Below are 22,889 nucleotides of genomic sequence, written 5' to 3'. Positions count from 1 at the left end.
CGGGAAATTTCATTTCTAATGGCTCTAAAATCGGAATGCACATGTAGAAATTGTGATGGCCATCTTTAGCTTATTGCAGAGGTTATTTCAATTCTTCAAATGATAGTAGATTACGACAGAAAGAGCAGTGAAACAGGAAGTTAAAGTCAAGCTACAATCATATTTAATAAGGAAGTAGAAACAAAAGATAGAACTGAAAAGAGGGGTAATTAATATGAATATTGCTGTGATTGATGGAAAAGGTAGGTAGGGTGCAAATTGTAATATTGCTCTCAGTGCTGTTAATGCTAAATACGCCACTGTATAAAATATACTGCGAACTTTAATATTCTGGTAATATCGATTAGAATCCCAATTAACCGAATTTGATGAGACCGACACTGCTTCAGTTGAACGAAAATTCTGTTGAACCGGAATGAAGTGTATTTGATTTGCAATACTTATTTCAGCGTGAAAAGAAGTTGTTGGAAACATGTGATGCCTTCAAAACTGAATTAGAACTGAATGTTACTAATCTAAATCTGTACAATTAAGACAATTAAGTTTAACTCAGCTTATGAAAAAAGAAAATTTAGCAATTCGGTTAAGCTTGAAACTCTGCCAGTCAGGATTCAGTTTAACGGACTATAGTGTGATTACAATATTTCAGTTGTCGGGTAAACTCTCTTTCTTTTCACCTATTTTCTTGTTTGTTTTCCTTCTGAATTTCCACAGGGCTTGAGGAAAGTAATGTTGGTAAAAATTCAAATAGTATCGCTACAAACTAAGAGAAGAAGTCTTCATACAAGTTTAGAAAGGAGTATACAAGAATTGGTATACTAGGTTAGTTTCTCTCCTTAGTTCGTAACAATAAAATTTAAATTTTTACCAATGTAACTTCTGAAGATTCACAACTGCATGATGATAAAATCCGTATACAACGTTTGCTTATTAATGTTTACCACAAAATAATACAGTGTAACTGTTGTAAGATATTTAGTCCACATGAAATACTGTAAGATTAAACAAGAATGACGCTTTAAAAATCTAGGTAACAACTGTTGAACGTTGACTATACTGACTTCAGACTGTGTTCAATTTATAATAAAGCTTGGGGGCACTTTTCACTACGGGGCACTTTTTGACGTTTTCGTTCACTTTCAGTTCAGTGTTGAATTCAGACATTTTCACCCGGGGGGAAAGGCAACTCCTCGGGGGGAGGGTTGTTTTTCTGTATTTTTGAAAGAAAGCAGCATATTTAAAAATTCCATTCACATCCACATCTTACCTAATATTGAGACTAATTGCTGATAAATATTCAATGTGAGATTATAATTAAAAAAAAAAACAATCGTTTAATTTTATCTACAACATTAAATAAAGACTGGCAAAAATATTTTAGACTAAACTTTAACTGCTATTTAGAGTAGCTATTTTTATTATTTCCTGTATTCAGTAGTTACTGATTGTTACTAATGTAGAAGTTTTTAAAAAGATTTAAATTAACTCAAATATTTTTTTGTCCTAAAACAAACATACATAGGAACATCTTAACAAAAAAATTATCATTTTTTCTCACACTTCTGATTCTAAATCAAGCATATTAGCCTTGGGTTCTTTACTGAATACACATCAATAGTTTAGTTTACGAAATCTTCAGTAGGATTAGTGACGTGTCGTGGAAAATCAACGCTTGGCGCTAAAGTATACGACGGCACCCCCGTATATATGAGTGAGGTCGACAGACCAGCCGCGAAAGGTGAGAAAATTTTAAAAAGTAAACCCTGCTTTTCCTTGATTTTGAGCGCTTTTCATTACTTTTTTCTTTTCATTTTCTATATGTGCACATGTTTCATTCCTCTGTTTTCTTTCATTTTCTTTTCTTTCTCCCTCCCGAATTTTGCGACCCTTACTTCGGCGCCCGGAGCCGTCGCCCCGCTTGCCCCTCCCCCATGGCATGGCACTGAGCAGGATCTTCATCACCTTCAATGGCAATCTTTCACTTACATAGTACTATTATATTGATAAATTCTATATAAATCTCTAACCCAGGATGGATAACTGTTCCTCCCTGATCCCTCTAAATGACGCCCTCTGAATCTCACCCTTTACCTGAATTATTTTTAATTAAAGAAAGGTGTGTTTACTTTAACAATCGTAAAACACATTTACGTCTTGCGTCTGTTACTTCCGATGCGAGAAATGGGATTTAGGCGCTCTATTTCAAATAATGCAAGAACTGTACATTTTCAAGAACTGAAGTCTGCTGACATCAGAGATCATATGGAATGATCGAAAGATCTTCCCTATCTTTCCTTTCCTATCTCAGTCTGTGCTACTGCTACCTACTAATATATAATATAGGGCGAGAGTATAGTACCTACTAAAATACAAACCTTTCTTCAACAGTTGACAATTTCATGTTCTGCCAAACTCGGTCATAGCATTAAGAACTACAAATTTTATTGACTATTTGGTATCCTATCTTAGATGTTACATGTTTAATATTTATATAGAATGGGTCTGCGTCATTTATATGTATATTGAGAGATCGGATTTCGTCTGCACGTGCACGGAAAGAAAGCAAATAATTGGGTGAAGTAATTTCTACATTTTGTGACTGAAATATTTTTCTCCGGGGGGGGGGGAATGAATTTTCTTCGGGGGGAGATTCCCCCCGGGCTACCCCCTGAATTCAACCATGTTTCAGTTAATGAATTATAGATCAAAGACTACTTATCCGATTGATATGGTTAAGATCTTGTTATTTTAGAAGAAGAATCTGGCAATTTTATGGTGTAAGTTTTATTGCAGTGTTGAAAAAGGGAGGGAAATGTAGGGGTGAAAAAAAATCCCTAACAGAATTTTAAGATCTTTTGGAGCTGGAACCACTATTACCACATAGGTCTAAGTCATCTCGAAAATGCCTTGGTCTGTTGATAACACAAAATGAAAGCGTGAAGTCGTTGGCTGTCACATAAAGACTAAAAAAAATCCCTCACGTCGTACACACGAAAATTTTACATTTTTTTTCCGTCTCAGTAGCAAAAATCAAAAGTTATGCAGGTGCTGCAGCTTCCCTAATTAAATATTGAAACTTTGTAAGACATTGTGTAGGCCAAAGACAAGGTTTTCAGATGCTGGGAAGTTTGTTCCAATCTGGCCAATAAGACGGAAATTATAGAGGGGAAAAATGGAATTTTCTTCTATTTTTTTAACCTAAAATTGGCAACTAAAGTTTTATATGGCTGAAACACTGCCACTAGATAGATGCATGCCATCTTAAAATAAACTTTGGTACACCACTAACATACCCTAGAAGTTTCATGTCGATATCTAAGAAACGAAACTTATGATATACTATATCCAAGGAAGTTATAATAATAATAATAATAATAATAGAGGAGAAGGTCTAAATACGGGCAGTGGTCTAAATATGGGCTAGGTGACGTTCTAGACTTCTGTATGCTTGTGTAGTACTACCACCTAGTGACAAAGGTGTGAAAGCATTATTCAAGAACGGAGGTGGTGGCGTGATTCAGTTGGCGACGAACAGTTGGGTCTGGTTGATCAACTTGTGTGTTTTGCCTGTGTGCAATCGTGGGAAAGTTTTATCAGGTATGTATTTTGCATTATTTTTGACCATAAGAAAACTCAGTTTGAAAAATTGTAACAGGTAAGTTGTATTATGCAGGGATAGCACTGGTAGATAGTAGAAAATAAAAGGTAAATAATATTGTGTATGAGTACTGTTGCGTGACAAAGCAAAATCTACGAATGGTCTAAATACAGGCTACCTTGTTAGGTCTAAATATAAGCCCATATTTGGACCATCATTGTAAAATTCTCAAAACTATCTCTTTTGTTTCAGCATGCCAAGATCGAAACCCAAGTACACTCCAAAAGGCGAGAGAAAGATGTGGAAGCAAGAGGACATGGCGAGTGCTATTTGCGCCGTAAGAGAAAACTGCATGGGGACGCTGAAAGCAGCAAAGATTTTTAATGTGCCACGTACAACTCTGCAAACGTTAAACAAGAAACACAATCTAACTCCCATTGAAGCAGCAACGACAAAACTTGGAAGAAAACCGATATTAGGGGACGAGCTTGAAAAGCAATTGGTAGAATATCTACTCCTCATGGAACAAAATTTCTTTGGATACACCAGAAGCGACTTGCAACGTATGGCGTATCAACTAGCATCACGAAATGGTCTTCAACATCGATTTAGGGACACAGAGGCTGGAAGATGGTGGTTTGATCTTTTCCTTCGTCGGCACAAAAACGTTACTTCGCTTCGTAAACCATGTGGAACGTCTTTTGCTCGCGCTTTTGGTTTCAACAAGGAAAATGTTCAGCAGTTTTATCGTCTGCTTGAAGATGCTTACGAAAAATTCAAATCACCGGTTCTGTTATTTTTGATGGACACTATAGTCACGTTCGAAATATTGACGTCATTGAGATGGCGCGTAATCATCACGTTACCATAATTGCATTGCCACCACACACAACTCACAAACTTCATCCACTAGACAAGATGTATACGGGTGTAGGCTTATTATAGTGAGGAATTAAGGCAATGGCTTCGTCATTCGCAACGACCAGTTACACTTTATGACATCATGGAGATATTTGGAAGAGCATACCTTAAAGTCCAAACTGGGGAAATAGCTGTAAATGGTTTTAAGTCCACAGGAATTTTCCCACTGAATCCAAATATTTTCAGTGATACAGATTTCATAACTTCTGAAATTGAAGCACAAAAAACATGCAACCCAACCCTTAAACCTATTGCGGCCCAAGATCCGAGCCAAAACAACAATGCTCAAGATCCTGTCCCTTCTACATAATCGTTTGAAGAGTTTCCCTGCCTTACATCTCAAAGATACTCACAACACAGTATCTGGTACTTCAAATCTAGTAAATCCATTTCATATTTCAACAGTTCCTATAATTAAAAAAAGGCTCGGCAATCGAGGTAGAAAACCAGCACGTGCTACTGTTATAAGGGGTACTCCTCACAAAGAAATAGTTCTTACTTCCTTACACACGTCCCGTAAATGCAAGAAGTCATTATCGTTGACTACCGTTGACTACAAATCTGCAAATGTAAAAAGGAATACATCTGAACAGAAAAGAAGACAAGGATCTCTGGAATTTGCAAGACAATAATCAGATTCAAAAGAATGTAGGATGGTGATTTCTGATTTAAATCTTTATGATGATGAAGATACTAACTTAGATAGGCCCGTTGGACACGAAAAGTCTGATGACGAAGACCAAATTGTATATTCTGCGATAGGAAATTCTCTGAAGATACACAAGGGGAGCTATGGGTAAGATGTGTAATGTGTTCAATGTGGGCACATAACGAATGTGCTGGTGCGGAAAAGGAAGACTACATCTGTGACTTTTGTAAATAGACAGTCATCACCTCTATATTATTTTTTCGCCTTATTTTGTACCTTCAAGCATTTTTCTTAGTTCTTTGTGGCAAATTTCGATGGTAGCCCATATTTGGACCATACTTTCAAAACTTAACATTATGGCCTCTCCCAGAAAATTGTGTTTATTATTATTAGTCTTGAAATTTTCAGCTATATTTGTAACTCTGATATAAAGTTAACGTCTCTCAACATATTTGGAGTTGTTATTTCGTACATTCCTTAGAATATTTTATTGATATTCGAAAAATAAAAATGGTAGCCCGTATTTAGACCTTCTCCTCTAATAATAATAATAATAATAATAATAATAATAATAATAATAATAATAATAATAATAATAATAATAATAATAATAATAATAATAATAAACTATTAAAAAAATTGTAAAGTTCCGACTTTTTGACTTTCGGATTCAAGTTTGAGATGAAAATTGGAGACAAAAGAAAAAAAACATCAAAATAAACTTTGGTCCAACAGTATTTGGCATAGAAAAAAGCTTCCCGATATCTTAGTGCTCACAAATTAAATTTAACTTGTTATTTAAGAATGGACCCAAACATTTGCAACATTTTATGGGAAAGTTTCTTGGTATATATTGTCAGATATGCGCGCAGCTTTATGTACACGCAGTTCCGGATTGGATCTGCACCTACTGTGAGGATCCATTTTCACGTAATTTGAAACCCTTGTTCAAGTGTAACTTGAAATCTCGTATCTCCATTTTTCAATGGAAGCTCGCAATACAGTGTCAGTACTAAAAAGACCTTTAACTCAAAGTAAAGAAACAAAATAATTTTATTGTGATTTAGATCAGAGAAAGTTTCATCTCTAAATTACTTAAGTTTAATTCCTTAGTTCTTTGAATCTCATAATTCTGTCTACTTAATTTGTGAAGAGATAATATATGGATGAAATGTTATTCTCTGTTCGATTAAGAATCATTTGGTATCTACGAATTGTACCAACGATTCAAAACTAGGGCAGATTAATGTAGGAAGTGCTACTAAGTATACAGGGTGGCCCAAAAGTAGGTATACAGTACCGTACTGATAACCTTATTGCATTTTATATAATTTCTTATTGTTATCCATCAGGTAGACTTAGTTTCTTCATTATTTGTTCTTAATGTGTTTTTACTTACGTTTTAAGCTCGGAAGAGGCGAAGCAAATAGATCCATAAACTAGAATATTATACTTGATCAATGCAGGGGTGTATATCTACTTTTTTGGGCACCCAGCACATTAGCCTAATGGAACATTACCATTTAATAAAATTATTTATTTCCATGTACGACACTTTCATATCTATATTTTGATATCTGTATTTCAACAAAGATTACACGTATATGCAGTGTACTGACTGAAAGAACAATGACTAAATAAATAATAAACAATACTTACTCTCAAATAGTCAACTCTAGCAGTGTCATTAAGCTCTCCTCGATCAGCATATCCACATTCTGTTACGTAAATTAATGGGTTATTATACTCAGCTTTAAGCCAGTTTAGCAATCTCCGGAAAGCCCACGGAACAACCTGCACACAAAATTAACATATCAAATAATATTTCTCATATTTATAATGATTACTGATTAATTTCTGAGAAACAAATAACAACAATAATGTATAACAAAACTGTTTGTCGGGATCTTATGTAGTTCGGATCCCGTCTTAAGTTATGGGCCCACGCCTCAAATCGCCTCGCTGCTGAACGGGACGCTAAACTCAAGCACGATCCAAAACTGTCTGAAACTTCAGTAGCCTTTTTACTTGATCTACAGCGGTGACAATGTCTAATTAGGCAGGGGCGTCATTTCAGACTTCGCTTGAGGGGGGCAAGAACACCACCGTTGTAAAACTTCCACGTTTTGTACTAGTATATATTAGTAGACAATCAATTAAAGTATATGTATTCCTCAAACTCTTGGGGGGCAATTGCCCCCTCCTACCCTCCCTAAATGACGCCCCTGGTATTAGGGACAAGGTAAGACCACAACAGGTTGAAAAATTGAATTTATTATTTTTTTTTAAATAATTACATTGCCCTGCGCTTAATGATAGTATAAACAATCACGTTGTATGATTATATTTAAAAGCTATTATTTGTTATCAAATCTTTCTTCAGTTCACCAAAGTTGTGAAAAGCCAACGAAACAAATAATCAGCAGATTCCATAGGTTTGAAGTTGAAGTGTCCATTCTGAGTGAACGTTTCTATATTTTGTAGTTATACCAGATCAACTTTAAAATGAAATATTTTCAGTCGATGATCTGGCTGCTTCAAGCCTGTACTCTACCCCGTCCTTCGAAGCGCATTGTCATCGCTTTTCTTAAAACTGAGATTATGCAAACTGTTAAAAAGTCTTAATTATAGTAGGCCTAATAGCTAGGTTAGGAATTCGATTATTTTGCATCTTTCTCTCCGATAAATATAAACGTTGCTCATTATGGCATAATTTTGTTTCATTAAGATTAGCTGAATGATTTAAAGCACATTTGTTGTTGCATTCTTTTAACAATATTTGCACATAGATGCTTTTTTTTTAATGACAAATTTTCGTTCGCTTTTAGTATTTGTTCATTAATTTAACTGCATATCTTCAAAACGTTCACAAAAAACAATTAAAAATGAAATAAGATAGCTCTATAATATTTTTAAAACGAATTAACTTCACGTAAAGAAAAGAAAATATTAAGCCTCTTACTTTTCGAATTGTGCATTGTTGAGAGTTTGTGATTTTTGTATGAATCACATCTCTCTCTTCCCTTTCCCCCGTTCGACTTCAATTCTGTTCTCTATTGGAAGGTGTGTGATACAGCAGTTGCAAGTGAAAGAAAATTTTACTGTGGAACATCGTATACAGAGAAAGAAACATAAACGTGGACTTTTAAGCTAAATTTGAACAAAAAAAAAAAAAAAAAAAAAAACCTTCTTCGGCAGTCTGCTACATCATGTTATTCTGTGGTTTTCGGAGATTTATGTGAAGCATTTATCTGTGCTGGCATTCCTTTGACTAAAGTGAAATTGGGTGCATTTTAGAAAAAAAAAAAAAACTTTTAACTTCCTCCCCGATTCTTCAACATTAAGGAAGAACAATGTGAAAATGATTTACGAAAAAAAAAAGATGAATAATAGACATCCAGTGGGAGGAAGAAAATATGGGTGTCCGTAGTCGCAGGACACAAAAGTGTAAATATTATTGATATGATGCAACGTAGTAATATATATGTATATATATATATACATATATAAAGGTACTGAATCGATCTTAATTACATATATTCTTTTTATTTCTAGAAAGAAATGTGTGGCCCCGCGTAGCGTAGTCGCTATGTTGCTAACGCTCTCGCCTTCGGTGCAAGCGGTCCCAGGTTCGATTCTTGGTGGGGGCATTCGGTCAAAAAAGTGTAAATCAATTATTCTTTTGTTTAGGAACGATCGAAATCGAGTGCATACTTGAGTTTCAATGTATCTTGAAATATTACCGTGATTCTATTTTATGAGTTAATAAATATTGTAAATATTCGAAAAACTAGTTAACTTTTTACCTTAACTTAGTTCTTTTATTAGTTAGGGCTATACTGTTAATAAGTTTATGTGTCAATGGGAACGTTACTATATGATTTTTACAGAGTCGATTGAGAAATACAAATTGAAGAAATAGGTTGAGCAGCGTGGCAAGATCAATTGTTTTTCACTGTTTAAATAGCTAGATTTCTTTGTGTTAAGTTAATTATTTAAAATTAAGTTCAATAATCCTATACCTAAGACATATTACTGGATATGGCAAATTATTGTTAAATTTCCTGTAATATTTGTGCCTCACATCCAAGTGCGCCCATCAGGGGGGTAAGGTGGGGCGCTCGCCCCCCTAGAGGAAATTATACTTCAGAAGATCGAAAATCCAATAGAATTTTTACATTACTTACAGAAAAATTTGAAACTATTTTTGAAACGTCGCTTATACTTGCCCCCCTCCCTTTGGAAACCACAACATCGGTGCCCTTGCTCACATCAGAATTTAAAGAGCGCCTTAAAGGTGAAAAAGGCCCCAAAACTGAAAGGAGGAGGGATAGCTACAAAGTTGGTTTCGCCATCACTGTCGAAGTAATATCCTTCCAGAACTCTGGAGCCACGTCTATAGCAAAGATACACCTTTATTTGATGCATATTTATTTGATATACATGCTTTACGTATTTAAAGATGATACAATTGAAAACAAAATAATATTCGCGATAATATATTTTAGAAGAGATCAGAAAGCCTTGGTGCGAGTGGTCCCGGGATCGATTCCCGGTGAGGACACTCGGTCAAAAAAATTGTAAGTTTTTTTCAGGCCAGCCATCTTGAATGAGGTTTCTCCTGGGTTTCCCTCATTGACACCATCCAAATGCTGGGGTGGTACCTAACATAATGGTACTAGGCTTCTTCCTTCCTTCCCTTTCATTATATAGTGTTGTTGTATGAACATATATTTACTGTTATTTTTTCTTTTTCTTTTTCTTATTTTGTTTATCACCTTCGATGCACCTCCCCTCTTAGCAGTACTTACCTGGAATGTCACTGTACATAGTGTATATAAAGGATCGGGGTTCGATTATAAGTTAGTGTATTTTATAGTTGTTATATTATTTTTGAAGTCAATGTTAATATTGTATAAAAGACGAATCTTTATTCTTTAAGCTATTGATAATGTGCCAGCCAAGAACAGGATGTAGGGTCACTGAAGGGTCACACATATGTGATGATAGTGTATGTACTTTCAAAATACTCTCTTTTGTAATGGTTTCTTTTTCAAGGAAGTATGATAATGTACGCGCGTGTACATCACGCAGTGAGAGCATGGATTACTAAGTCCAGTTTCAAAGTCTGTATGATAGGTCTCCACGTGCGTCCACGTGTCGACCTAAACTCATGTGATGATTCGATCTTTGTGCTTACGATAGTTTTATATACTAGTGACTATACAATGTTTGGCACATTCCAGGGATAGACGATCATATTATCATCTTTCGTTCTGCGGTCTGTATCTTAGGGACGAGAATTAAATAGTAAATAGTATCTTAGTTCTATATACATATATCTTTACATGTAACTAGAATCTTGGAACAATATATATATATATCTTCGAATTCATATATTTTTGTATTTCGTCGTATCTAGTGTTTCCAATCTTTATCTAAAGTGGAACTTTAATAATTTTACTGAAAGAACAGTCAGTGAGATTTTGTAGTTGTTTGTTGTGGAACTTGTAACTTCTATTTTTCTTATTAACTTCAATAAACTTCTCACGCTTACCAAAAGGAGATCCTATTTTATTTGAAGAAAAAGAAGAACCTGCGCGAAACGCAAACGTCAATCATACAACAGGAAAATAAAGTGGTGGCAGCTAGGCAGGATCTCAACCGAAGTACTCGAAGTTCGATTCCAGTGCACGTTCCACAGTTACCAAGTTGAACATTCATCATTGTAGTCAGAGTTCGTTCTTCGACACGAAGCTGATACGTTTTAAAATATCGTTACGTCCAGATACAGACCGCACTTCGTCGAGAATACCTTTTTTACTGTGAGTGCAAGAAGCTTGCCTGTTCAAGGTGTAGCGGATACCTCGGCGTATACACCGTTCCAGTGTTCCAGTTTTATTGCATCCAGTTCCAGAGATCCAGTAAGCAGTACCATTCTCAAGTGTGGCTGGTCCCAGTTGAGCAGCATTCCAAGCCGAGATCTTGTGGAAATCCAGAGGCCTCATCTTTAAACCAACATCAGGAAAGTACCAGGATCGACGCCAGCAGCACCCCCCATCACAGGAAATTCAAGGTGGGTTACAATTTTCATTGCTTGTTTGAACTTCCAAAATTTGAAAGTGTTACGCCTGGAGATAGAAAAGATTTGTTCTTTGGTCACCGCGGTTGTTGTTTACTTGTGAAGTGAATAACGTAAAATCAAGACAAGAACAGTCTAGGATAGAAGGCTTTAGTATTCACCGTTCCTCTAGGGAAGGATTAAAATATTTCATTCGTTTAATCTTGGGAATACTTGGCAAAACAGAAGGTGTAAGAAAGGTATTGTCGCTAACAAAATTTTTGTAAATTTAAATTGTATAGTTTAACGTAAGTACTAATTGCCAATGGCTACCACTGGTAGTGCTGATTCTTCTGATACAGAAGTAGAGTATTGTAGTGTGTCAGAAGCACTAAAGTTAATTTCGGTACCATTTTCGGGAAAAAGAGAAGCATTAGAAGAATTTCTGTCTAATGTAGACGCTGCTTTTGAATTGGTTGACCCAGCTAAGCATAGTACCCTTTTGAAATTTGTTAAAGCCAAAATAACTGGGGATGCTAGATCTAAATTGTTAGTTAGAAAAACCACTACTACGTGGGAAGCTGTTAAACAAATATTAATAGAAAATTATTCCATTAGACGAACTATTGATTTTTATGCATGCCAGCTTTTTAGTGCTAGACAAACCAAATCTGATTCAATTGCATCATGGGCAAGTAAAGTAGACACTCTTCAAAGTCAATTACGCGAAGCCGTTGCTCGTGTTATAGATGCATCTAAATTGCCAGGAGCTATAGCACTTGTTGAAATTTTAGCTAAAGCAAGTTTTATTCAGGGGCTAACAAATGACAGAATTCAAATGATTGTAAGATCTAAAAGCGATGATGATACATCCTTAGGATATATTATCGAACTCGCTCTAGAAGAAGAAACACAGATCACTTCCCACACTTCTCTCCCCTTTTCTAATGTAAATAGTAAGAAAGCTCAAAAGAAAGAGTTAGTATGTTACCTATGCCATAAGCCAGGTCACACCAAAGCTCAATGCAAATTACAGAAAAGAAAGGAAAGAGGAAATTCTTCTAATCAGTTTATGAAAACGGTACATGTTTGTGAAATTTGTCCTGAGATCGCCGCGAGAGGCACAGGATGTGTTAATGGTAATTCTCCTGAGATCGCCGCGAGAGGCACAGGAGGGGTTAATTGTAATTTTTCCGAGAGCGCCGCGCGAGGCACGGAAGGTTATAGCAATTGTTTGCATGTTGCTAGTAAGGTAAATACTAGTGGAAATACTAGTAGGGTAAATACTAGTGGAAATGAGAGAATTTGTGATAAAGAACAAAGTTCTCTGCATTTTAATGAAGTAAAAGCCTGCAGTAGTCAGATGTGCTCAAGTTGTAATGGTCAGGGAAACCGCAAATGGATGTAAATGAGCAACCTGTTTGCATCTCAGATAACACGAAGGGTTGCATAGTAACAAATCAAGAAGAAGGTACTATTACGGCATTCATTAAAGAATTGCATGTTGATGCAACTTTTCTCTTAGATACAGGCAGTGATTTAAGTCTTTGGCAAATCCATGCACTTCCATGCAGTTTTAGAAAGAATATTAATACAACACAAACTGTGACGTTGAAAGGATTAAACAATGTTAAAACTAGGTCACTAGGTACTATTTATCTAACGTTAGTGATAAAAGGAGTAGAATTCTCACATAAATTTCATGTTATTTCTGAAGGATGCTTATCAGAAGGCAGACACATTCTCGGTCGTGATTTTTTGAAACAAAAAAATTGTTTGTTAGAATTCCATCCTCCTCCTCCTCCTCCCTTGTCAACACATGCTTGCCAGAAACTTGACCTCAAGGGCAGCGATAAGCTTATACTACCGTTGACATATAGTATTCCAGCTCGATGCGAGAAGTTAGTTTTTGTTCCCACAAACAGCACAGGAATTGGAATTGTAGAAAAACGAGAGATTAAACCGGGTGTTTTTCTTTCTTCTTGTTTGACAGTAGCGAAAGAAAATAAATGTATAGCTAGTGTGTTAAATGTGAATTCTTCAGTAGAGAATATTACTTTAGATCCGATAGACTTAGAGAAATTAGAAGAAAACCATGTTTTAAATATTCAATGTGAAAAAGACAGGGTCCCACAAAAGTCAAATTCAGAAAGTTTAACTGAACGTTTAAAATTACTTCATAAGCTTTTAAGGCTAGGTCATTTACCACCCAAAGAAAAAGAAAGTATACTTGAACTTTGTGATGAATTCAATGATGTTTTCTTTCTACCAGGAGACAAACTAACTGCTACAAATGTTCTTGAACATGAAATTATTATTGATCCTAAACATGTAGGCAAAATTGTTAACAAAAAGAATTACCGAGTGCCTGAATGTCATAAGGAAGAATTAAATAGACAAATAGAAGAGTTGTTAAAACAAGATATTATAGAAGTTTCAACTTCTCCTTGGAACAGTTCTATTTTCCTTATTCCAAAGAAACTCGATGCATCAGGAAAACAGAAATATAGACTAATAGTCGATTATCGATCTGTCAATGATCTATGTGTCCATTCGTCCTTTCCGTTACCTAACATAGACGACATTTTGAGTAATTTAGCCAATGCGCGTTACTTTTCCAGTTTAGATCTCCATAGTGGGTACCATCAATGCTATATTAGGGAAAAGGATAGACCTATAACTGCATTCAGTACACCTGAAAATCATTATCAATTCAAGCGACTTGCTTTCGGTCTGGCGACAGCACCGGCCACTTTTCAAAGATTGATGAATACAGTGTTAGCAGGGCTGACAGGTACGAGTTGTTTCATCTACCTGGATGATTTAGTGGTCTTCTCTAGTTCTTTAGAAGAGCATAATAGTAGATTACGTGAGATTTTGCAAAGATTTCGCAAAAGCAACCTGCAGTTAAGTGTAGATAAGACTGAATTTTTGAAGCCAGAATTAACATACTTAGGACATGTCATTACACCTAACGGAGTAAAACCAGATCCAAGATTAGTAGAGAAAGTTCAGAACTTTCCTGTTCCTCAGACTAAGAAACAAATTAAGGGATTTCTAGGACTTACTGGATATTATAGGAAATTTCTAAAAGACTACAGTAAAATTGCTTTACCCTTAACGTCCTTATTAAAAGAAGACGTCCAGTTTTCTTGGGGAGTCAAACAACAAGTTGCATTTGATGCTCTTAAAGAGAAATTGACAACTCCTCCAATTCTGCAGTATCCTGATTTTAAAAAGCCTTTTATAATCACATCGGATGCTTCGGCATTTGCCTGCGGAGCTATTCTCTCACAGGGTGAAATAAACAAAGATCTTCCAATTGCGTATGCTAGTAGAGTTTTCAATAAAGCAGAGAGATCGTACTCAGCGACTGAACGGGAACTGGCGGCTCTAGTGTGGGCTAGCAAAGTTTTTAGACCATACATTTACGGAACAAAAGTAACTTTTGTCACAGATTGCAAGCCACTAACGTGGGTTTTTAGAGTACAAAATCCGACATCTAGACTTTTAAAACGGAGAATACTTTTAGAGGAATATCAATATGAAATTGTGTATAAGAAAGGAAGCTTAAATACAAATTCTGACGCCTTGTCACGAATGTATTCTTTAGATGTTATTGAAGAAGAAGATAGGGTATCAAATTGTGATTCACAACAGAAAGAAAAAGCTGAAGCTTTAGACTTAGAAACGAAAAACAAAATTTTAGAAGAGTTTCATACTCAAATTCTAGGTGGACATATAGGAATGAATAGATGTTATGAAAAGATTAGGAAGTACCTTTCTTTAAATAATATTGACATTAAAGAATGGCCAAAACTGAAGGAAGATGTTGAAGATTACATAAAAGGGTGTGAAATATGTCAAAAGAATAGAAACACACAACAAAAGGTAAAAATGAAGATGGTAATAACTGACACGCCCAGTACAGTTTTTGAAAAGGTCTCTTTAGATTTAGTCGGGCCTCTCCCAGAAACCTTAAAACATAGAAACAAATATTTATTGACTGTACAAGATAACCTTTCAAAATTTGTTATTGCAATTCCCATCCCTTCTCAAGATGCTGATACAATCAGCAAAGCCTTTGTCGAGAATGTAGTGCTAAAATTTGGCATTCCACACAGTATATTGTCTGATTGCGGAAGTAATTTCTTAAGCGATGTCTTCACGCGTATTTGTAAATTGTTACAAATAGAAAAACTGCATACTACCCCATACCATCCGGCATCGAACGGTGGTATAGAAAAATTCCATCAGTCTTTAAAATTTTTCTTGCGATGTTATGTGGCAGAAAATCAGAATAATTGGGACGAATTAGCATCATATGCTACTTTCTGTTATAATACTACTCCTCATAGTTCCACTCAATACACTCCCTTCGAACTGTTATTCGGGAAACCTGTAAATGTACCAGGTGTATTACAAAGAAAACCTTCTGAAGTTGTATACAATTACGATGATTATGTAAAACAGTTGAAACACAAATTGCAGGAGATGCGCGGATTAGCTAGAGCAAACCTCATTGACAAAAAGGAGAAAAGTAAAGAATATTATGATAGAAACGAAAACGAATGCATTTTTCAGAAAGGAGATAAAGTGTTATTATATGATGAGTCAGTCCGCCGCGGCAGATCAAAGAAACTTGACAGTCTCTGGCGCGGACCGTACGATATAATCCGAACAAAAGGTGTAAACTGTACCTTAAAGGTTGGCAAACAAGAGATGACTGTGCATGCCAATAGATTAAAGATGTATTATTAAGTAACTCAAATTCTTCATGTTATCTTGTAAAAAAAAAAAAAAAAAAAAAGTAAGGAAAGTAAAATAACGTTTCTATATTTACAGGATTGTTCAAAATGATAGGACTTAAAGCTATTCTACTGGTTTCTCTTATATGTAGTAGTCTAGAGCTTGGAGCACGCATAAAGAAATTTGAAAATACGGCAGGTATTTATTATGACTCTTTAGGAGAGGTTCAGTTATATAATACTTACTGGCAATTGGTCTCTTACGTTAACTTAACTAAGCTAGATATAAGCTTTCGTAATTTGGAAACTTACGTAGATAGGACACAAAACCTGTGTAGACACTCAGTGGTGAAATCAAATAAAACAAGTTGTGCTACAGTGTTCGTAAATCAAGTTTTGACTAAGGTATCTGATATCAAAGAGGTTAAGGAAATAATAAAAGAAGTAACAAAAATTTCTTCGCAAGAAAGCAGAAGAAAACGAGGTTTAATAGATGGTATTGGTCACCTTGCTAAATTTCTATTTGGCACCTTGGACGATGAAGATGCCAATTATTACACTCAGAAAATCAATAAATTAGAAAAAGAACAATTAGATTTCTTGAAATTGAGTAAAGAGCAGATGACTATTGTTAAATCTACCCTACAAGGTATTAATAACACTCTTCACACAGTAGAGACTAACGAAAATATTTTGAGTCAAGGTTTAGAGCATATAAGTAAAGAGATATCAAAAAGAGAGAGACATTTAAATGAAGCATTTTTGGATTTAAATTTAAAGTATACAATAAATGAACATATCGCAAAAGTTGAAAGGTATTTAAGAGATTTAAAGGATCAGTATGAAATTGTTTTGCAAGCAATTTTAAATGCACAGAAAGGTGTATTACAGCCTCACATAATCACTCCTTATCAAATAATCCAACATTGGAAGGCTAGTCAAAGTGACCTCCATAGTGCGTTATCTTTACCAATTGGGACAAGTACTAGGAATAGTTACTTGTTATTGAAAATAATTAATTTAGATGTGTTTATCAATAATGGAATATTAGCCTATGTAATTCGTCTCCCTTTGACAGATTCCATTCGTTATCTAGTATATAAGTTAACTCCCTTCCCCACTAAAATAAAGAATACAACAAATAAATTTGTTTTTATTCAACCTGAAAAACCTTACCTTTTAGTTGATTCAATTAAGCAATATTACGCAAAAATGACTGAAATTGAGTTCAATAAATGTAAGATTCTTAAACAAGATTGGTTTTTGTGTAAACAAACGTTTCCTATCTTGTCTAGCCATATAAATCAAGAGTGTGAAATGAAATTATTACAATATGTTCATTATGTTCCCATGGATTGTAATAAACATGTGATACAAATTGATCATTGTATATTCGTAACCTTAAATAATAATGAGTGGATTTTTGCTGCTCCACAGGAAGAGAAAATGACAATATTATGTAATGGATTTGAACCTTATGATTTAATTTTAGCAAATTCAGGTATTATTCATCTAGATAATAATTGTAAAGCTTATGGTTTGAAGGCGATCCTCCAAACACAAATGTGGTTCGAAACCAATGTTACAGGTAAAGACTTTACTCCGAAATTAAATCTTACTGATAATTGTTGTGAAATATTAAATTCTCATATATACCTGGAAGATATGCAAATTAACCTACCTATTCAGCATGTAATTAATTCGGTTAGTGACTTAAAGGTAGCAAGCCATAAAATTCAGGAAGTAGAAAAGAAAATAGATGATGAACAATGGAAACTACTTCATTCCGAAAAGGTAACCCATCTCTCTTGGTTTTCATATTTTGGTACAGTTCTGATAGCTCTAATATTAATATTTTGTTGTTGTTACCGATGTAAATGTTTTCGCTTTTTCAAAAGGTATTTTGATGATGATAGTTGTTGTAAACAAATATGCATTAAACCTTTTATTATTACCAAAATAAATCAAAAACAAGATACCACTGAGCCTGTAGTCATGTCAAGAATTGCTGAGCAGGTTACTGAAATTACAGATGAGTTACAGGTAGCTGTCTCATCTAAGAAAAGTCCTAATCTACGTAAGGAAAGGTAAAAAAAAAAAAATCTTTTTAATGTTTCATATCAGACTGTGAATTTTCAGTATCCAAATTCGCAACCAAATTCGCAATTTGATATGAAAATTCAAAAAAGGAGGGAGGTGTTGTATGAACATATATTTACTGTTATTTTTTCTTTTTCTTTTTCTTATTTTGTTTATCACCTTCGATGCACCTCCCCTCTTAGCAGTACTTACCTGGAATGTCACTGTACATAGTGTATATAAAGGATCGGGGTTCGATTATAAGTTAGTGTATTTTATAGTTGTTATATTATTTTTGAAGTCAATGTTAATATTGTATAAAAGACGAATCTTTATTCTTTAAGCTATTGATAATGTGCCAGCCAAGAACAGGATGTAGGGTCACTGAAGGGTCACACATATGTGATGATAGTGTATGTACTTTCAAAATACTCTCTTTTGTAATGGTTTCTTTTTCAAGGAAGTATGATAATGTACGCGCGTGTACATCACGCAGTGAGAGCATGGATTACTAAGTCCAGTTTCAAAGTCTGTATGATAGGTCTCCACGTGCGTCCACGTGTCGACCTAAACTCATGTGATGATTCGATCTTTGTGCTTACGATAGTTTTATATACTAGTGACTATACAATGTTTGGCACATTCCAGGGATAGACGATCATATTATCATCTTTCGTTCTGCGGTCTGTATCTTAGGGACGAGAATTAAATAGTAAATAGTATCTTAGTTCTATATACATATATCTTTACATGTAACTAGAATCTTGGAACAATATATATATATATCTTCGAATTCATATATTTTTGTATTTCGTCGTATCTAGTGTTTCCAATCTTTATCTAAAGTGGAACTTTAATAATTTTACTGAAAGAACAGTCAGTGAGATTTTGTAGTTGTTTGTTGTGGAACTTGTAACTTCTATTTTTCTTATTAACTTCAATAAACTTCTCACGCTTACCAAAAGGAGATCCTATTTTATTTGAAGAAAAAGAAGAACCTGCGCGAAACGCAAACGTCAATCATACAACAGTGTGCTCTCCGAGGGACGTCATCCCTCATATACGTGACGGGCTGAATGGCCATAGATGCCGAGAATCCAGAAATCTAATTCCTAATTCCCAGAAAGCCTTCGTAAATTCAGTAAAAAATTCTTCAAGATTGAAATATTCCCGACTACATTTATTATTCAGTTAGTAAAATAAGTGTTAAAATCGTTCGAAGTTATTGACAATTCGGAAAATTACAAACTACCTGTACATAAGTTTATTTAGAAGTGAATTATATTCTTGACTGTAAGCCAAATTTATAATTATTTTATTACTGGAATCTTAGTATGTGAAAGTCTGAAAATATTGTCCATATATGAGTAATAATAATGATAACCTTACCTTAAGCCAGAAAGCTGCTGATCCTGGCCAAGAAGGGTCAAAACTTTGTATGTGAGAGGAATCTCTATCGTAGCTTGGGTCAGCACCAGTCACTCCGGCTTCAACTAGATGTGAGGTATAATGGTTCAGACCAAAGAAATCACCTGTACCTATCAAAATAAAACATGAAGATCTTAGTACTGGATGTAAGTAGAAATGAAGGTGATATTTCCGCTAAGCCAAATTAAGTATGAAAAACAAAATTTTCTGATCCAAGTATAGATTTGTACATAATATTATATGAAAGATTTATGCTCTGTAATTATATATATACAGTGCGACCTTTTGCAATCAATAACAAGTTAGTTTTGTCTTATGGGTCGTTCTTTGAAGTAAATCCTGAAAAGATTAATATCTATAAACAATTTGGAATAAAAATCGTTTTAGAAATCTATTCACAGAAAATTAAATGATACATTGACTTCTACATTTTATTCCGATTCAGTTTCAGGTAATTCCTCGTTGGTGGAAGAGGCTGATTTCTAGCAATAAACAAAATAAACATCACAATTGTTTGATAAGAACGTTCCGAGAGTCATATGTTGATCATAGATTTGATGTTCAGCAAAGGGACATTTTTTTCTGTTTTCCTATCGTCGTTTATAAACACTATTAATTATTTAAATTAAGATTTTTACACAATAACACTCGAAAGAAAACAAAATGGAACATGAATAATTAAAATAATGTTAAAATATACTGATAAAGAACTTAATTTATTAAATTTGTGTCCAGCATTCACACAATGAATTTTTATCAACGTACGGTACATATATAGCTTTTTTCGAAATTAGAAATAGTTTATCAAATTAATCAAGTGATTTTTAATTTATTTTAGACCTATTGAAAGCCTCTGTTTTTAAATTCACTTAAGTTTTAATATTTTCTACAAGCAAACCATTTAACTACTTTCTTCTAGTTTCAACTATTTGATCTCTATAACTCAATGTTTTACTATCCTGAAGACCACAATATATTCTTACAGCTGCATCCATTAATCCTAATATTTTCCCTACAATATTCTTGAAACGTATTAGAAATCTCTCTCTCTCTCTCTCTCTCTCTCTCCCTCTCTCTCTCTCTCTCTCTCTCTCTCTCTCGATATAAATGTTCTACTCTTCTCCCTTTTGAACTTCGTCTACTAATTCAGATCCATTTCGTTACCATTTCGTGAGCTTAAACGCCTATTAAATGAACTTCTTCATTTGTACGACTCTCATATTTTATTTCAGGTTGGAAATCATGTTTCCATTAATTTTCTTACAAAATTTATAGTTTTAGATTATTTTTCTGTTTCACTTGTTAGGGAAGAATACTTCTCTAATGTTCTAGGTAAGTTTTCTTCCCTAGCTTGAAACGATGTGACTTTCCTCAAGGATTCCCATTGCTCCCAATCAAGCTTCAAGTTCAAGCTTCAAGCTGCTGCCCAATCAACGGCAATGGCATTTTTTGTACATTTAGTGGACTTTAGTTTACTTTATGTGTGACACAACAATTTTAATTATTGAATTAAAAGAACTCATTCTCACCTCTGATATACTCTACTTCTTCTGGAGTGAAGACAGGAAGTCGTGATCTGTTTCTTCCCTCATTGTAGGAATTACGGTCGATGATTTCTCTCATTAATGCAGGGTAATCTCCTTCTTCACTGTAAATTGGATGAGCATACCAACCAGCCTACAGATTCAAACACACAGAGAGTTGAAAGAGTTGAAAACATGCTAGACAGTTTGTATTAAAAGTACGTGGATTAGGATCTAGTAAAAAAAAAAAAAAAAAAGAAAAGAAAAGAAAAAAAGAAAAAAAGAAAAGAAAGTATAATAACAGAAGTATGTCAAATAACAGGATTAGTAAGTGGACTTCTGTGATGGAAAAGAGAGCATGAGTGATTGTCACAGAATTGCTTTAGATCGCTAGGGTCACACTGGAATGCAATCACCTAAGATGTGCATGTTCAGTACGGAAAGAAGGAATATATACGATAAGAAACAATATTAAAGATACTTTTCTTCAAGTAATATTAAACTTTTTAAAATAATTTTCAATTAGGTATGTGAAGGCCAATTTTTCTTTCATGAACAAATGCACTGCTTGGATGACAATGATATAACTCTAAACTTCAAATTTTCCAGCAAATAACTTTGAACTTCAATATCTCACGAAAATCACATCAAAAGAATGTTATTGACTACCAGCATTAGAAAATAACCATAATCAGTTTTGGTTGAAATCATAAAAATAAATTTTTCACGATATATTGAAATTCAAAATTGTCTCTTGAAAAATTCGCATTTTGGCATCCAAAAGGTCCAAATAATACTTACAGTAAATTGCATTGCAATTACTGCAGCTTGTTGGTCTTCTTCCGAGTCTGTTTTGGGTTCAGACCACCCAATTCCCATTGATATTCCAATAAGACCTGAAAAGAAAGAAATAATTAGCATTTATTTTTCAAACTAAGAGATTGGTATCAAAAAGATAGAAAGTAATTCGTGAGTGTTTTCCGGAATTCTTGTTTCTTATAAACACTTTTTATCCTAAGCCCCGATAGGACTAGTAATAAGTTTTTAATGCAACTGGACGTAGCCCGAGTCTATCTCGGGCGGTAAATATGTGTCTCTTAGAAACCTCCCCCTCGTAATGGTTGTTTTCGGTTGTGTGGAAAACTTATTCGGGCTCATACCTAAAGTAAAATATTATTTGCTTGATATATAGCAATTAAATTATGAACACCTTGTAAACTGAAAGCTGTTGTCAGTTAAATACAATATACGTACAATATAACGTAAGTATTTTTACAATTTTGGTCCGGAGACCGTTTTTTTTTTTAAATGGCGGATTTTAAGGCTTAGGAAAGCCAAGGGAAAGAAATCTGCAGAGCCCGACAAGGTAAGGAGTTACAGGGAAGAGTTTCTAGTGCCCACGCAAGCAAAGGGAATGTGGACAAATATTTACAGAGTTCAGGCAAGCTAAGTCAGCAAGGAAACTTAGACCGCAGGCAACTAAGAGGTTTAGAATAGGTAAGTTTCTTTTAGAGTCAAGGCAAGCTAAGAGGTTTGGAATGGGTAATTTTTTTTAAAGCCAAGGCAAGCTAAGAGGTTTAGAATGGGTAACTTCTTTTAGAGCCAAGGCTAGGAGGTTTGGAATGGGTAACATTTTTTAAAGCCAAGGCAAGCTAAGAGGTTTAGAATGGGTAAGTTTTTTTTAGAGCCAAGGTAAGCTAAGAGGTTTAGGATGGGTAATTTTTTTTTTAAGCCAAGGCAAGCTAAGTAAGAATTGTAGGTGTGACTAGCTAAAGATTGATAGCTTTTGTATTGGAGCAACCGCTTTTAAATCCAATTTTTTGGTTATTTTTGTGGAGGAGTGATGGATGATATCCTCTTTGTGTTATATTGATGAAGGCGA

The 22,889-nt window shown here is 34.6% G+C and overlaps 2 protein-coding genes across 2 annotated transcripts in view; one reads left to right on the top strand and one right to left on the bottom strand.

Moving 5' to 3' along the window:
* Nucleotides 1–22,889, bottom strand: part of LOC145675649 (myrosinase 1-like) — a 56,853-nt gene that overhangs the window by 4,994 nt on the left and 28,970 nt on the right. The window contains exons 6-9 of the mRNA XM_081746216.1: nt 21,809–21,903; nt 21,014–21,161; nt 19,446–19,594; nt 6,828–6,962 (exon numbers count right to left, since the gene is read on the bottom strand). Of these exons, the coding sequence (XP_081602342.1) occupies nt 6,828–6,962; nt 19,446–19,594; nt 21,014–21,161; nt 21,809–21,903 (527 nt within the window). The remainder of the gene's footprint in view (nt 1–6,827; nt 6,963–19,445; nt 19,595–21,013; nt 21,162–21,808; nt 21,904–22,889) is intronic.
* On the top strand, nt 9,888–19,023 carry LOC145675644 (uncharacterized). The gene is made up of 2 exons (XM_081746202.1): nt 9,888–11,244; nt 16,075–19,023. Exon 2 carries the CDS (start codon nt 16,086–16,088, stop codon nt 18,066–18,068), a length of 1,983 nt encoding a protein of 660 aa, XP_081602328.1. The 5' UTR covers nt 9,888–11,244; nt 16,075–16,085; the 3' UTR covers nt 18,069–19,023.

The sequence above is a fragment of the Thermobia domestica genome, chromosome 2, assembly GCF_964235325.1.
Source record: "Thermobia domestica chromosome 2, izTheDome1.hap1.1, whole genome shotgun sequence".
Lineage (NCBI taxonomy): Eukaryota > Metazoa > Arthropoda > Insecta > Zygentoma > Lepismatidae > Thermobia > Thermobia domestica.
The sequence above is the reverse complement of the archived record's forward strand: the minus strand, read 5'-3'. Positions and strand labels throughout refer to the sequence as shown.

What these genes read in the sequence shown, in the direction of transcription:
- LOC145675644 (XM_081746202.1), top strand. Translation starts at nt 16,086, where the DNA reads ATGATAGGACTTAAAGCTATTCTACTGGTTTCTCTTATATGTAGTAGT.